This window comes from Podarcis melisellensis (assembly GCF_964234715.1).
Source record: "Podarcis melisellensis genome assembly, chromosome: 16".
NCBI lineage: Eukaryota > Metazoa > Chordata > Lepidosauria > Squamata > Lacertidae > Podarcis > Podarcis melisellensis.
The window spans coordinates 9,326,756-9,343,885 of record NC_138533.1 but is presented as its reverse complement, the minus strand read 5'-3'; the positions used below and the strand labels follow the sequence as shown (position 1 = coordinate 9,343,885).

Genomic DNA, 17,130 nt, shown 5'->3' with positions numbered 1-17,130 from the left:
TTACCTAGCAACATCTGTAGGGCCCCATGTTCCCCATTCTTGTCCCCAGCCAGGTACATATCCCATCCAATCAGGGATCACATATTGATTGGAACCAAGCCAGCAAATCCTTGGCTATAGGTTTCGGGTTGATGATAATCCTGTTGGCTGCCTGCCTGACATGTATCACAGCTCAATCTGCTGCGTGCTAAGTGTGCCAACACTCTTCAGCCATGGAGTTGATCCTGGAAGCACCCGTGAATCTTCTCTTGAACTCTGCGGCCCCTTTCCTCCCACACAGTTCTGCTACTTCAGCGGAGATCTGACAAAACACTGAGTCAGGTTGCAGCTGAGGTTCAGGAAATGCTTGTTAAATTGGGAAAAGGAAGCCTCCTCTGTTGTTAAGGCTTTGGGGGCATCTTGATGCCTGACAGAACAAGCACAGCCCAGTATCTGCTTTGCATGCAGAAGGTCCCAGCTTCAATCCATGGCATCTCCTGGTAGGACTTGGCATGTTCCCTGCCAGAAACCCTGTAGAGCCACTGTTGGTCAGTGTAAACCAGGATTTCCCAGACTTGGGTCTCCAGCTGTGGTTGGACTACAACTCCCATCATCCCTGACCACTGGTCCTGTTAGCAAGGGATGATGGGAGCTGTACTCAAACCACAGCTGGAGACCCAAGTTTAGGAAACGCTGGAGTAGACCATACTGAGCCAGATGAGCCAATCATGTGATGGAATAAGTCGGCTTCCCACGTTCCTATTCATGGGAATCCTATCCTATGTCTTAAGATCATGAGGGCTGGAATTTTACTTTCTTCCCAAGGGAAGGACCATGGTTCAGTGGCAGAGCATCCGACTTGCATGCAGAACTTCCGAGGTTCAATCCGCGGCCTCTCCAGCTAGGGGTGGGAATGCCCTTGCCTGAAACCCTGAATTGCTGCTGCTAGTCAGTGTAGACATTACTGAGCTAAATGGTCCAATGACCTGACTGAGTCCAAGGCAGCTTCCTTCATTGATCTGCAATTACAAGGATCTTTTAGATCAGTGCTAGAAACTCAGATGTTTAAGCTAGGTGCCAAATGGCTCCTTAAACCAAGCTTGCAGTCACCAAAATGGAATGTCTAGTTGCCATTTTGGGGCAAGACAGCTCTAAAGCCTTATTTTTCAAATGTCTGACTCAGTGTGATTGATTATCAGTTAAACATCTGGCTAGTTCAGATGACAACCTTGAGCTAGGTTAAGAGCTTTGAGAAAAGTCCCTTAATCCACAAACAGTCCACATATATATATTGGCCTATTCTGAACTCTTTTTTTAATGGTGACTGTTCCTGTTCAGGCTGCTCAGAAAAAGAACTTTGGTTCCAGAAAATTCATTCCAATTGTGTTGATAAAATATACCGTATTTTTTGCTCTATAAGACTCACTTTTTCCCTCCTAAAAAGTAAGGGGAAATGTGTGTGCGTCTTATGGAGCGAATGCAGGCTGCGCAGCTATCACAGAAGCCAGAACAACAAGAGGGATTGCTGCTTTCGCTGCGCAGCGATCCCTCTTGCTGTTCTGGCTTCTGAGATTCAGAATATTTTTTTTCTTGTTTTCCTCCTCCAAAAACTGGGTGCGTCTTTATGGTCTTGTTTGTCTTATAGAGCGAAAAATACAGTAACTGGTGGAATTCTACAGGTTGGGGTATTAGTGTATGAAAACAGTCCAGATCTAAGGATCCCTGAATGGTGGAAATGTCAGGTGCCATTCTAGCACCCAAACATCGTCACTTGGTCACAAGTGGTTCATTTTGCACCTTGCACCTAGCTAATTCCGAACGTTGCCTCAAACAGCCAGGTTGGAAAAGGGAGATTGTAAGAAAAACCCTAAGAGACCAGGGATATGGGGCAGGAAATTTTCTTGAAAACTTTCCAGCCTTCTCTGGGGGAATTCTTTCTGTTTCATCAGTCCATTGATAACGATAAATGCCGGCTGCAGATTCTGTGTTAGGTGAGGCTGGCAGTTTCAAAGGAGGTAACTGTTTTGTACAGAGACAGACCATCTATCGTTTCAGGCAGAGGGATATTCCCAGCCCCACCTGGAGATGCCAGGAATTGAACCCGAGGCCTCCTGTATGCAAAACAGGAGCTTTGCCTCTGAGTTACAGGCCTTCCTCAGGACGTTTAGCATTGTTTTAAAAATAAAAGTAAAAGGAACGTACTCTTTAGGGCAGGGCTGGAGAACTGGATCCAGCTGGCAAATCAGATCTTTACCTCTGCACATACCTGCAGAGCCACCCTCCTGTCAATCACCTGAGAACAACAAGCTTCATAATCCATGGCCACTGGTCACGCTTGCTGGGGCTGATGGGAGTTGTAGTTCCACAACATCCAGAAGGCCAAAGTTTCCCCATACCTGCTCTAGCTGGCATCAGAAAATGTTTTGATGCAAACTGAAAAAACTCTCTTAATCGAATTTTCCTAATATGTGCATGGCAAACTTTTCCAGTTTAGAATTTTCTGAAAAAAACACATGGTTTATAAAAGATCCACTGCCTGGCAGGGCTGGACAACACATGGGAAAACGAGGCAAAAATACTCCAGTGACTCCACCCTTGGCAGGGATGGGTAGTAGGCCTGCAGCTTCCAGGGGTGATGCGATTTGGAGTTCAGCGACATCTGGAGCACCAAGGCTGCAGGATCCTTCCCCGTATGGGACAGCTGCATATTCCTGCATTGCAAGGGGTTGGACTAGAGAATCCTCAGGGGGTCTCTTCCAACTCTGTGATTCTATAATCTGAACTTTTAAGGGAACAGGACATGGAGAAGCCTACCTTATCCCAAGTCAAGACCCCTTGGCGTTTCTAGCTAGGTACAGTGGTACCTTGGGTTAAGTACTTAATTCGTTCTGGAGGTCCGTTCTTAACCTGAAACTGTTCTTAACCAGAAGCACCACTTTAGCTAATGGAGCCTCCTGCTGCTGCTGCGCTGCCGGAGCATGATTTCTGTTCTCATCCGAAAGCAAAGTTCTTAACCTGAGGTACTATTTCTGGGTTAGCAGAGTCTGTAACCTGAAGCGTATGTAACCCAAGGTACCACTGTATTCTCTACACTGACTAGCAGCTCTCCAGGTTTTCAGACAGGGGTTATTTCTCCACCTTGCATGCCAGGGACTGAACCTGGGGTCTTCCATGTGTGTATCAAATCTGCCACCGACCTATGGTTTTTCTCCTTGAAATAGCGCATGGTCCTAGTCCTCATGGTTCTGAATGAGCAGCTGGTTTATAGGAAGCATACTATTGGTCCGTCTGGTTTATAGGAAGCATGCTATTGATCCGTCTGGTTTATCGGAAGCATACTATTGGTCCGTCTAGCTCATCGTTGTTTACTCTGACTGGTAGCAGCTCTCCAGAGTTTGACAAGGTCTTTCCTCCCCCTTTGTAAAGATTCTGGAGCTCGGACCTGGGACCTTCTCTGTGCAAAAAAAGCTCTTTACCGCTGTGCTTCTATCCACAACACCCTTTTCTCTGGTCCTTTAACTGCCTTCCGCTGAACTTTGTGAAAGAAAGAAATACCAATCCTTCTGCCAGGTACATCAAGGCCAGTGGGAGTTCCTTCCATGGTCTGGTTGGGTTGGTCACCTGGGGGATGTCTGAGAACAAAGGAATGTCTGAGCTAGGACTGGGTTATGGGGCTTGTCTTGTTCCTGCCAGAGAGGGCTGGCTGATATCTCAGATTTCAGGGCTTGTAAAATCGGGATGGCCTGCAAAGGAGGCGGGGGAGAAATGAAGAACCAGAAGCAGTTTTAAGTTAGGGAAACCTCCTCTTCTCTCTTCTAGGAAGAGGAGGAGCGGTTCCTGAAGGGGTGAGGCTGTAGTTTCTTCTCTCGCGTTTGCTCTTGCTTTCTGAGACTGGGGTTAGAAAAGTGTGTGTGTCCAGGCCAGCAGGGCAATTTGCTCTCTCCGTTCGCAATCCGTCTGTGCGAGGGATCGCCACCCTATCGTAAGTCAGCCGCCCGAGAGGAACAACTCCTTCCTAGCTTTGCCGGAAGGGAGAAAGAGAGTGCCATGTCTCCCTGCGCCGGCCTCCTTTCGGAAGGGAGTGTGCTTGGCCTCTGCAGAAGCCACAGCCCGCAATGGCACTCTCAGGCCGGGGTGTGGGGTTGCTGTTTCCCACATCCTTATTTCTGCAAAAGGTTGACACCTCTGCAGCTGAGTTGGAGAGGCAAAGTTTACATATGCCTCTTAAGCTTTGGAATGCCCTGAGTCCTACATGTCTGGGGATATGCCATAGGAACACAGGAAGTTGCCTGGTACAGAGTTAGACCACTGTGTAGGGTCTGGGGGCAGTGTCTGCTATCAGCCCTGCTTGGAGATGGCGAGGATTGAATCCAGGCCTTCTGCATGCAATGCTGGAGCTCAGCCACTGAGCCACGGCCCTTCCCTTCGTTGCTCTGAGTGCAGCGATCAACACCGAGACTTGAACCCATGGCAGCAGAACTTCCCTACTGACTTATTAGTTATTGCATTTTCTATCCGGCCTACAGTGGTATCTCGGGTTACATACGCTTCAGGTTACAGACTCCGCTAACCCAGAAATAGTGCTTCAGGTTAAGAACTTTGCTTCAGGATGAGAACAGAAATCGTGCTCCAGTGGCGCGGCAGCAGCAGCAGGAGGCCCCATTAGCTAAAGTGGTGCTTCAAGTTAAGAACAGTTTCAGGTTAAGTACGGACCTCCAGAACGAATTAAGTACTGTATTTTTCGCTCTATAAGACGCACCAGACCATAAGACGCAGCTAGTTTTTGAAGGAGGAAAACAAGGGAAAAAAATATTCTGAATCTCAGAAGCTAGAACAGCAAGAGGGATCGCTGCGCAGCGAAAGTAGCGATCCCTCTTGCTGTTCTGGCTTCTGGGATCGCTGCGCAGCCTGCATTCGCTCCATAAGATGCACACACATTTCCCCTTACTTTTTAGGAGGGAAAACGTGAGTCTTATAGAGCAAAAATTACGGTACTTAACCTGAAGTACTACTGTACTTCTCCAAGAAGCTCCTTGGTTCTCCCCATCCTCAGTCAAAGAAAAATAGAATTGTAGAGTCGGATGGGGCCCTGGGGGTCATCCCCACACAACAACCCTGTGAGGTAGGCTAGGCTGAGAGGCAGTGACTGGCCAGGGCCACACCCCGTGAGGATTCGAATCCTGGTCTCTCCCAGGTCCTAGTCCGACACTCTAACCACTACACCACTCTGCTTCTCTGGGCAAATTGTTCGTGCAGTTTTCCCCCCTCCTTTTAATGCTGCAAGTCCATTTGGTCAAGCGTTCGGCTTTCATGAAAATCCCCCAGGCATGTGATGGGGCGAGCATCTCTCACCCCTGTTTGTCCCCCTGCAACTGGCATTCTGGGGTGGACTTCCTTTGAACATGTGGGCTCCAGGAATCTGTGGAACCCACCCACCCCCTTCTCAAAAGCTACATAAGCCATAGGGAGCAGGATCTGCCTTCCCTCCTGCTTTCAGGCCTCCCTGGCTTGCTCCCCGCACTAGACAGCTCATTAATCACAGCCTGTTTACTGCTGACTTTCTCTAGCCTGCTGTGTTTTCCTGCTCCTCCTCTGAGCTCCCCTTATCTGGTAGCCTCCCGCCCTAATCTCTCCCATCAGCCAGGCTCCATGCCTGGGGCGAGGTTAGGGCCCCAGATAGAAAGGCTTGCTTGCTTGCTTCCAGCAGCAATACCAGGAAGTTCAAATCCTGTTTGTTTGCCTCCCGCACAAGCATATCTTGGACTCTGCATTCTTCCTTTGGAGGTTACTGAGGAGGGGACTTTGCACCATATCAGCCCAAGGCTGTGGGAATGTCTATGAGGTGTGTGTGTGTGTGTGTGTGTGTGTGTTTCACGCAAACACACACATACACTCAATTTATTCATTTTGGAAAACCAGAAAATGTACAACAGTGTACGCTAGGAACTTCCCAAAATGCTTAGTTTATCAAATACAATGATCACATTTGTCAGATTATAATTGCAGCCTTTATAACCATAATCGTAATAATTTATTAGTTATATGCTAACTTATCTGACTCGGTTGCCCCAGCCACTCTGGGAGGCTCACAACAAAAATAGCAAAGCACGACACAACACATACCAAAATCGTCACTGAACAGGGCTGCCTTCAGGTAGCCTCTTCTCTGAAAGACTCTTCTCCGGTTGACACACTGGCTGACAAGAGTACAGTAGATGCAACCCGCAGCGTCCGCAACCCGCAGTGCTGCATCTGCGCATGCACGGGTCGCGATTTGGCGCTTCTGGGTTCGGCACTTCCGGGTTCGGGGTAAGAAGTAGAGAAATACAGCTGTAAATATTAAGCTTAAAGAAATTTAATGAAAGGGAACCAATAGATAACTGATTAAAGGGTTGCTAAAGAACTTTGGAATAAGGATGCAGCGAAAGGGAGGTACGGGGAAGTCGGTATATGTTTAATGTGGTGTATGTTTTTGTTTTGTAATGTGTTTGTCTTTTATTACGTGTTGGAAAAATCAATAAAAAATTTTTATAAAAAAAAGAAGACAAGAGTACAGTAGATGCAACCCACAGCGTCCGCAACCCGCAGTGCTGCATCTGCGCATGCGCAGGTCGCGATTTGGCGCTTCTGGGTTCGGGACTTCCGGGTTCGGCACACAACCAGTACGTTTCAGAGCACAATTCAAAGTGTTGGTGTTGATGTTGACCTTTAAAGCCCTAAACGGCCTCGGCCCAGTATACCTGAAGGAGCGTCTCCACCCCCATCATTCTGCCCGGACACTGAGGTCCAGCACCAAGGGCCTTCTGGCGGTTCCCTCACTGTGAGAAGCCAAGCTACAGGGAACCAGGCAGAGGGCCTTCTCGGTTGTGGCACCTGCCCTGTGGAACGCCCTCCCATCAGATGTCAAAGAGATAAACAACTACCTGACATTCAGAAGACATCTTAAGGCAGCCCTGTTCAGGGAAGTTTTTAATGTGTGACATTTTAGTGTATTTTTGGTCTCTGTGGAAGCCGCGCAGAGTGGCTGGGGAAACCCAGCCAGATGGGCGGGGTACAAATAATCAATTATTATTATTATTATTATTATTATTATTATTATTATTATTATTACCTGAAGTGTCTGTAACCTTCAGTATGACTGTACTCAGTTCTGGGCTGTGTGGATAAACAGCATCTTGTGTAGGAAGGCTGCTGTCCACACGATACATTTAAAGCAGTATCTTACCCCTTTAAAAAGTTGTGGCTTTCCTGCAAAGCACCCTGGGAGCTGCAGTTTCTTAAAGTCGCTGACACTGCGGAGAGTTTTTAGGAGACCCCTGTTCCCCTTGCAGAATCACCATTCCCAAAGTGGTTTAGCCCTTCGCTTCCAGAGAACTCTGGGGGCTGCAGCTCTGGGATGCGAGGGAATAGGGGTCTCAGCACCCTGAAACTACAGCGCCCAGGGTTCTTTGGGGGAAACGGCGACTGTTCAAAGGCATATGACGCTGCTTTAAAGGTATAGTGCGGATGGGGCCTCAGTCCAGCTGTTCAAGCTCCTCTCTAGCGCCTGAAATTCCAGCAGGTGGCCATGAGGACTAGGCACTTGAGGAAGGGATGGGGTAAGGTGGGGGGTTAGAAGTTGAGACTTCCTGGGAAGCTGAATCTGCCACCCATACAGCATTCTGTTCTCCCACAAACCTCTCCTTATATACACCCCCAGCAATGCTGCCTTTCGGGTTTTGGCTTAAAAGAGCTTTCCAAGGCAGCTTTGAGCAGGGTTGGGAGCAGAGACGTCTCCCTGATGACATCTGCTCTGCAATACAGTGGTACCTCGGGTTACATACGCTTCAGGTTACATAGGCTTCAGGTTACAGACTCCGTTAACCCAGAAATAGTACCTCCGATTAAGAACTTTGCTTCAGGATGAGAACAGAAATTGTGCTCCGGCGGCGCGGCGGCAGCTGGAGGCCCCATTTGCTAAAGTGGTGCTTCAGGTTAAGAACAGTTTCAGGTTAAGAACGGACCTCCGGAACGAATTAAGTACTTAACCTGAGGTACCACTGTACTGTCCCATGGACACCCCCAAACCTCCTGAGCCTGCACAGAACAGTTTCCTGCTTCTTTCATGTGAGCGTTTCCCAGCGTTCCCTGATTTCCAGACCCCACCCCACCCCGCTTTCCAGCATACGCCATGGCTCAGACTGTCCTGGCTAATTCCCTCTTTGTCACTGAACCGCAGGTCTCATTCCCAAGAAGAGGGGCCCTCCGGCATCTGCCTGTGATGGAGTACACGGTAAGGCCGGCTGCCTCTCCCTTTCCTGGGTGTGGTGGAGGGCTGGCTGGCTGGCTGGCTGGCTGCTACAGTGGCAGGTCAGCCCTCTGTGTCCCCTCCCTTCCCTCTCTTCCCGGTGGCGTCGATCGTGGTCTCTCTTCATTCATTCATTTTATTTCCTTTTCCACACACGGGTGGGGGGGGGGAGAATCACACTCGAAAAGGCTTCCAGCAGAGAAAGCAGGGGTACATTTCAAAATCAACCCTGGAAAAACAATTTCATACCAACATAATAAAGCAACAACTCGACAGCAAATATCACAGCCTGCAAAACAATGGCAGCATTTCGATAATATAGTTATAACCAAGTTACATTAACAGCGTCCAGAAATAGCAAGGGAGCATGACAGTCTCACCTTGGTCCTAGGAACAACTCACCTGTGATTTTCCTCGCTGTCGGTCCCCTGCAGCAACTTGCAAGCAGTGTTAGAAACTCAGAAACACAAGCTAGGTGCTAAATGGCTCCTTAAACCAGGGTTGCAGTCATCAAAACGGAATGTCTAGTTGCCATTTGGGGGCAAGACGGGTCTAAAGTCTTATTTTTCAGATGACTGACTGACTGTGATTGATTCTCAGTTAAACATCGGGTTAGTTCAGATGACAACCTTGAGCTTGGTTAAGAGCTTTGAGAACTTAGAAGCCCCTTGGTCCAGGGACCGTCCACATATATACAGTGGTGCCTCGCAAGACGAAAATAATCCGTTCCGCGAGTCTCTTCGTCTAGTGGTTTTTTCGTCTTGCGAAGCAACCCTATTAGCGGCTTAGCGGATTAGCGCTATTAGTGGCTTAGCGGCTATTAAAGGCTTTGTGGCTTAGCAGCTAAAAGGCTATTAGCGGCTTAGAAAAAGGGGGGAGCAGAAAAAATGGCAAGACTCGCAAGACCATAGGGAAATTCGTCTTGCGAAGCGCATCGAAAAACGGAAAACCCTTTCGTCTAGCGGGTTTTTAGTCTTGCGAGGTATTCGTCTTGCGGGGCACCACTGTATTGGCTTATTCTGGGTTTTTAAAGAAAAATTAATCTTTTTTGGTTTAAAATCAACACATACACACAAAGAACATTTGGGGGGGAAGCAAAGAAGAAAACAAAAATAAAACAGACAAAGAAATAGCAAAATTATACGAAAGAAAAAATATACAATATATATTGTCCCATTCTGAACTCTCTTTCTTTATGGTGGCACGGACCATTCATAACGTAGGGATGTTCTTCACAACTGGGAGCAGGGCAGAGGGGTGGGGTGAGTGAAGCCAAGGTACAATAATTAATTATAACGTTTCTCATTGCTCCTGCTCATTCTGTACAGAAAAAGCATTTTGGTCCCCGATATTCTTTCCGATTGTGCAGATAAAATATAACTGATAGAATTCTACAGGATGGGGTGTTAGTGTGTGAAAACAGTCCAGATCCGAAGATCTCCAGGCTTGCACCTTCAGATGGTGGAGACACCAGGCGCCATCTTGGCGCCCAGGCATCTTCGCTTGGTTGCAAGTGGCCAATAGCCAAGCGCAAAATGCGCATGGCACATTTCAAACACTGCTTCCAAAGCTGGAAACAGTCCCCTCCCCCTGCATGATTCTGCTCCTCCTCTGATCAGGGGATATGGCAGCATACAAGCTTTCCTAGGCTGGTGGGAGTTGTAGTTCAGCAGCACTCGGAGGGCCAAAGGTTCCCTGCGCCTGGCGCATGTTATCAAGGGAGACGCAAGGCATGAATCTAGGGAGGCGGGAGCCTGTGACCTTTCTGATGCTCCGTGCATGTTATCCTGACCTAATAGGGCAGAAACGAAATGGAAATTTATAACGGGGGCAGAAACGAAATGGAAATTTATAATTGGGGCAAAGGCCCTAACCCAGTCACAAACTGAAAGTGGGTTGCGAAGGTTGTTCAAACGGGTTGCAGGCTTTGCAAGTAAACCCCAAATTATTACTGCACGATGAGCACCCCTTACAACTCTCTGATTTGTTGGTGAATTGTAATGCTGTTGTTGACTGCCTTTATTGTGGCCCATACCACCAGAAAAAAAAACGCGCTCCCTTGATTCTTTGCTGGCTTCCAATTCTCTGCGCTGCAGCGACCCCACCTTGTGGCTAAATGAGAACTCACCCCTGAACACTTAACAAAGGAAGACATGTATGGGTGCGAATTTCACAGGGACTAGCATCCTGCTGCCTGAGATTTGGCAGGTGGTTTCCAGAATGATTATATGAACCCCATCCTGTGCAGTTGTCTCCCAGTTCTCCCTCTTCTTCAAGGTCTTCTTCTTCCTCCTCTCCAAGACATCTCTGCTTTCTGCCACCTGCCACCTCCGTCCTTCCCACCCACCTTGCATTTTTTAACCCGCCGGCTAACATTTCTGTCGGCACTCTGATCAGACCGCGGGTCGACCAGTCGGACCACGCTGGCTGTTCAGTCTCACTCATTATTGCTTACACTGACCGGCAGGGTTTCAAACGGCAAGTTTCCCACCTGGAGATCTTGCGGGTGGATCCCAGGACAGAAGTTTCTAGCCCTCATGGTTTGGAAAAAGCAGAGGTCCCGGGCCCTAAGGAAGTCAGATTATCCTCCACCAGGGCCAGGGCCTTCTCAGTGATGGCTCCGACCTGGTGGAATGATCTGTCCCATGAGACCAGGGCCCTGCAGGATTTAACTTCCTTCCGCAGGGCCTGTAAGACAGAGCTATTCCGCCTGGCTTTCAACTTGAACTTAGCCTGGTCTTTTATTCCCCTTCCTTCCCCCCCCCTCCCCCTTTTAATGAAGATTACCCGCTCTGGGATCCCACAGCTAATTCTCCCCTGGTCTCCTTGCTGGCCCAAATAGGACTAATTTAGCCAGCTAGCCCTGGTGATCATCTAATGTTTATTGGATGGATTTCCCCCCTAAATTGATTTTTGATTGTTATTCACGTTTTATACTGTATTTTATGCTGTTTTTGCTGCATCAATTAAGTGTTTTAAATTTGTTGTTAGCCGCCCTGAGCCTGGTTTTCTGAAGGGCGGGGTATAAATAAAAAAATATTTATTTATTTATGATTTAAACGGCAGCAACTCTCTGGGGTTCTGGGCAGGAGACATCCTGAAGAATTGAACCTAAGACTTTATGCACCCAGAACTGGTGCTCTAACCACTGAGCGCTTGCCCTTCCCCCTTAGCCTTATGGTAGGAGATCCCCCTCTCCAGGAAAACTTTATCCCCGGACAAGAAAGCACCTCGGAGGGCCAAGCTGCTGCGGAAATGGCTGCTCTTTCCGCCCCCTCCCAAAGCCCCTATAGGAACAAGACCCAGAGGGGCCTCCGGCACAGGGCGTGCCTTCCTGTCTCCCTGGCCCCCAGGGTCCTTGAACTGGGGCCGAGAGGCCAAAGGCACATCCGCTAGCCTTGTTTGGGGAGGGAGAGTCATTATTTAACCTTCCCTCCTCCTTCCGCTTCTTCCCTCTTTCAGGTCTTTAGGGTCTCTTGATCCTGCCTGCCTCTTTCTTTCGGAGGAAGGAGCCCACGGGTGAAACTCTGCCTCCTTCCTCCCCTCGAAAGCTTCCCTTTTTTAAATTTATTTAAAGGAACCGGTTCCAGTTCACAGTCCAACGTGTTTAAAAGAAAAGGAACTTCCACCCCCATAGTTCATGTCTGTCCCTTTGCAGAACGAACTGGATCAGTTTGTGTTCCGTACGGACGGGGGGGCAACCAAAATGATCAAAGGGAGGGGGGGAGGAATAACGTTAGTCAGAGATGAGGAGACAGTAAATTTATTAATGGCATGGAGAAAGGGGATTGAGCAAACGTTTTTCCTCCCTCTCTTATAACGCTCGAACTCTCAGGGATGCCCAATGAAGCTGAAAGTTGGATGGTTCAGCACAGATAAAGTACCGTATTTTTTGCTCTATAAGACTCACTTTTCCCCTCCTAAAAAGTAAGGGGAAATGTGTGTGCGTCTTATGAAGCGAATGCAGGATGTGCAGCTATCCCAGAAGCCAGAACAGCAAGAGGGATTGCTGCTTTCACAGCGCAGCGATCCCTCTTGCTGTTCTGACTTCTGAGATTCAAAATATTTTTTTCCTTGTTTTCCTCCTCCAAAAACTTGTGGTCTGGTGCGTCTTATAGAGCGAAAAATACGGTACTTCTTCATGCAGTGTGTTGTTAAACTACAGAACTCCTTCCCACAGGAGGCAGGGATGGCCACCAGCTTGAGCCCTGGCCTCTCCCTGATCAAAGGCTTAATTTTTTAAAAAAACGCACCCATACCCACACTGGTATAAGAATGGTTTATTTTCTTTTTCCTGACAATTTTGAACTTTCATCTTAAAGGCCCAAATCATATATACAGTGGTACCCCTGGATGTGAATGGGATCCGTTCCGGAACCCTGTTCGCATCCTGAAGCGAACGCAACCCGTGTTTGCGTGGGTCGCGATTTGCCGCTTCCGCGCATGCACATGACATCATTTTGAGTGTATGCGCATGCGCGAGCGGTGCAACCTGAAAAGGCTTAACCTGAAGCAGTGAAACCCGAGGTATGACTGTGTGTGTGTGTGTGTATGTGTGTATATATACAGGTACATATACAGTGGTACCTCGGGTTAAGAACTTAATTCGTTCCGGAGGTCTGTTCTTAACCTGAAACTGTTCTTAACCTGAAGCACCACTTTAGCTAATGGGGCCTCCTGCTGCCGTCGCACCACCGGAGCACGATTTCTGTTCTCATCCTGAAGCAAAGTTCTTAACCTGAAGCACTATTTCTGGGTTAGCAGAGTCTGTAACCTGAAGCGTATGTAACCTGAAGTGTATGTAACCTGAGGTACCACTGTATATAGACACACACACACACACACACTAAGAAATGTACTAGAAATTGTTCCAGGCTTTGTCCCCAAATGGACTTAATCAGCTCCCCAGCGATTTGGTGAACTTCACCCAAGCGTTGCCTCCTCTTCCCACCTGAGCTTTTGACCCCTTACGAAATACCGGCACCTAGCGTGTATCTCTGTCTTTCTAACACTGTGACCGGCCTGATCCGGCAGCCAGGCTCGTCTTCTTAGAGGACTAGACAAATTCAGGGAAGATAAGGCTCTCACCTGCTGGCCAGCATGGCTACATCCTCCCTCCGTGGTCAGAAGTGATATGAATGCCAGCTGCCGGCCGTTGCAAGTGGGGAGAGTGGCTGTTGCGCTCAGGTTCAGCTTGCCAGCTTCCTTTAGGAGTATCTGTTTGGCCACTGGGAAGGCTGGGCTAGAAGGGCCTTTGGCCTGATCCAGGTGGGCTTTTCTTTTGTTCCCCTGAGTGGCAGGGAGGGAAGGAGGGCTCTTGCCTGTGGACTTCCTGGAGGAATCTGATTGGCCCCTGCAAGAACAGAATGCTGGGTTCCAGTGGGCCTTTGACCTGATACCAGGAGCCAGGCTGTTCTTGACAGTATTGTTGATCATAGGCCATGCTGGCCGATGGGAGTCGTAGTCTTAGCATCTGAATGGCACAAACTCAGAATATCATAGAATTGTAAAGTTGCAAGGGACCCAAAGGCTCATCCACTCCAACCTCACCCTGCAAAACAACAACATCAACCTGGCAAAGGCTGGTTTATACCTTCCTCCTGGATTGAGGGAATTCGGTGCTTAATTATGGGATTAAAAACCGGGATTTTTAAAAAGTGCAGCTTGACTCTGATTGTGGGCTTCAACGTCTAGGAGCTCGCAAACCTTTTGTCTAACGGCTAATCTTGTTACCGGATCCTGCCCCCCATTTTTATTTTTACTGTGAGGATTTGTAGTGGTGATTTTGAGAATTGCTTTGTGTGGCTGGAATCGTTGTGATGAAGGGAACACTCTAGCGCTAAGAGACCGAGGCTGCAAGCGGAACCCGCCTTTATCTGGGAAGAAACCCCCTTGGATTCGGCAGGACTTGCTTCTGAGTAGGCCTAGGTGGGGCAGCAGCCCAAGTTGTGTGAGAAGCCTCACTCTCCTTTCGAATCTTGCTTCTTGCAGATTACTTGGACAAAGCCCTCCGTTGCTTCTCTCTCTATTTCTTTCTCTGTCCAGGTGCGAGGAAATTAACAGTGGCCTACCTTGCAGGCCTACCTTGCGGGACGCGGGTGGCGCTGTGGGTTAAACCACAGAGCCTAGGGCTTGCTGATCAGAAGGTCAGCGGTTCGAATCCCCATGATGAGGTGAGCTCCCATTGTTCGGCCCCAGCTCCTGCCAACCTAGTAGTTCGCAAGCATGCCAGTGCAAGTAGATAAATAGGTACCGCTCCGGCGGGAAGATGAACGGCGTTTCTGTGCGCTGCTCTGGTTTGCCAGGAGCGGCTTAGTCATGCTGGCCATATGACCCAGAAGCTGTACGCCGGCTCCCTTGGCCAGTAAAGCAAGATGAGTGCCGCAACCCCAGAGTCAGCCACGACTGGACCTAATGGTCAGGGGTCCCTTTACCTTTACCTTGCAGGGTATAGTGTCAACTTTTATATCCTAAAGCGTTAACTAAGAAAGAGGGAGAACGGGTTCCCCTATGCCATAAAGAACTCCATGCAAAACCAGAGGTGTTGTCAAGTCCGGAGTGTGGCTTCAGATGAGGAGTGGCCCATATTAGATCGGGACTCACCTTGCTGTGCAGCCGGTCCCCATTCTCTCCTCTGCACCCTCTACTCTTCCTGCCCGTGCCCTGCCTCCCCCCTCTCCCCCCTGCGCTCTTCCCACCCCACCCCCTCCAGCCTAGCTGCCGGAAAAACCTCCCTTCGCTTCCCTGTGCAACCACTGACCTTGATTTTCACAAGTGTTTGTGCGCTGCCGCTCCGGCTCTCTCCCCCCACGAGGCCCCACCTCCCTCCCTCCGCATTTTATTATACAGATGCCTTGTCTTCCTTTCCGCACATGGGGGGGGGGGGCAGAAGCCAAGCTCTTGTGAGTCAGCACTGCCCTACCATTGGCAGCGGGGGCTTGGCCTCTCTCTCTCTTTCTCTCTCTCTCTCTTTCTCATTCCACCGCACCCCCCCTACCCGCCCGCGCCCGCCTCTTCCCCAGAACGGGAGCCGCAGTCACTTAGAGCCCAGCAGAGATTGCGAGCAGGATGCGGTAGCAATTAGTGTCTCTCTGCTCTGGAAGAAGCAGCAGCAGCAGCGACTGCAGCCAGGAAGAGGGGAGGAGGAGGAGGTGTGGGGAGAAGAACCCAGATCCCGAAAGCAAGGGGGACTCGGATTCCGCCTTCGCCCCTTTGACCAGCCAGGTGCAGGGGGGCCAACACCCGTTTCCCCTCCTCTTCAGCTCCCGGCGTGTTCCCAGACCTCCATCTCTCCGAGAGAGGCAGGCCGGCGTCTGCCCACTGATTGACACGTGGGCTCCGTGACTTCACAGAGGAGCCTTGTTCGCGTTCCTGGCAGACCGTGCGGCCGCGCCACCTCTCCGGTCCCTGCCAAGCTGGGCCCAGCTGGAAGGCGCTCCAGGGCCTCCCTGCTCTTGGATAATAATTTTTCTCCTTTTCAAATACATCTATATACGTTGAGCATCCGTTCAGCGGAGCGGCAGGCGAGCTCGAGACCGGAGCATCCGCCGTTCTGGACGTCATCGGCTGCTTTCTGCGTCGGCTGCTTTCTGCATCTCAGCTGTCTTTTTCCCTCTCTCTCTCTCCCTCCTGGGCTGTGTGAGATCTGCTGGCGGGGCGTGGGGTGCCAGTGGCCAAGAGGACGTGACAGGACCTTTGGCAGGCGGCCCCGGGGCAGGGTGGCCATTCCACAGGTGGCGTGACGGCTCTCCAGGGTGTGTGCCAGCCACTCCTCCCTCCCGGCCATCGCTCCGGCCTCAGGGACTAGCCGGCGGCCTCTCCCTCTTCCTCTCGAGCGCAGCAAAGCTGTCCAAGGGTCGCTGGTCATCTGGCAGCGTTGTCAGGGGGCGGGGGACACGGCGCAACGTCTGCGTCCTGTGACGGCGGTCTTTCACCTGTGGCACAGTGTCCCCGCTTCCGCTGCCCTTCTTGCGCCAACACCTCTCTTCTCCGCAGCCATGCCTACAGGGGGCCGGACAGGAGTCGTCTCGCTCGGATCCGTTCTGACTTTCGTGGGCTCCTGAGTTTGGTGTCAGGGCTGCACACCCTCGCCATCTCCTGCTTCTCTCCCCGCCGCCCCCTGGCACCTTGGTTTCGTCCTGTCTCCTCCGTCGGTTTCGGGGCATGGATCTGCTGCAAAAGAGCAAATACAACCACTTGCGCAATGACTCCCTTTCCTCCCTGGAGGAGGGCTCTGTGGCAGCCGATGGGGACTCTCTCGTGGACCCCCTGGTGGTGGCTCCCTCCCTGCCCAGCTCGCTGTCCTCCTCCTCGCTGAGCCCCATGCTCCCCCTGGGCGAGCTGTCCTCCGAGTCGGAAGACAGCCCCACCACCCTGTGCTCCTTCTTCCCCAAGATGGCCAACCTGAAGCTCGCCAACCCGGCCACTCTGCTCAGCCTCCGTGCCTTCTCCAAGGAGGCGGGCAGCTCCGGGGAGCATCCGCCGCCAGCGGCACCACCACCACCTCCTCCTCCTCCCCCCGTCGCTAACGTGACTACCTTCCCGGACTCAGCGGGGACTGTCGGTCTCTATTCCCAGGATATGAACAAGTTGGGCTGCGCCAAGAGGATGCGGGTGGAAGGCGGCCAGCTGGGGGGAGACGAGTGGACACGGCACGGCAGCTTCGTCAACAAGCCCAGCCGGGGCTGGCTGCACCCAGACGACAAGGTGATGGGCCCCGGAGTCTCCTACCTCGTCCGGGTAAGTGAGCGGCGATTGCGGGGGGCGGGGACAGTAGGTAGTTCAGGGCATTTGTGGGTCTGGCAGCGGTCTGGCAGCAAGTCCCAGTCGCTGGGAACCCTGATTGGTTGGGACGCATATCTCGG

At 50.6% G+C, this 17,130-nt stretch overlaps 1 protein-coding gene across 5 annotated transcripts in view; it reads left to right on the top strand.

Annotated features, from left to right (window-relative positions):
• Window positions 1–17,130, top strand: part of SHC1 (SHC adaptor protein 1) — a 46,898-nt gene that overhangs the window by 3,999 nt on the left and 25,769 nt on the right. For 2 of the 5 annotated variants that reach the window (XM_081891555.1, XM_081891556.1), the window contains exon 2: window positions 16,844–17,005. In XM_081891555.1, coding sequence (XP_081747681.1) covers window positions 16,847–17,005 — 159 coding nt within the window. In that variant the 5' untranslated portion in view covers window positions 16,844–16,846. Of the gene's footprint in view, window positions 1–3,846; window positions 3,962–8,197; window positions 8,252–15,897; window positions 17,006–17,130 lie in introns of those variants that run through there. The other 3 variants (XM_081891554.1, XM_081891553.1, XM_081891552.1) reach the window with 3 other exon arrangements.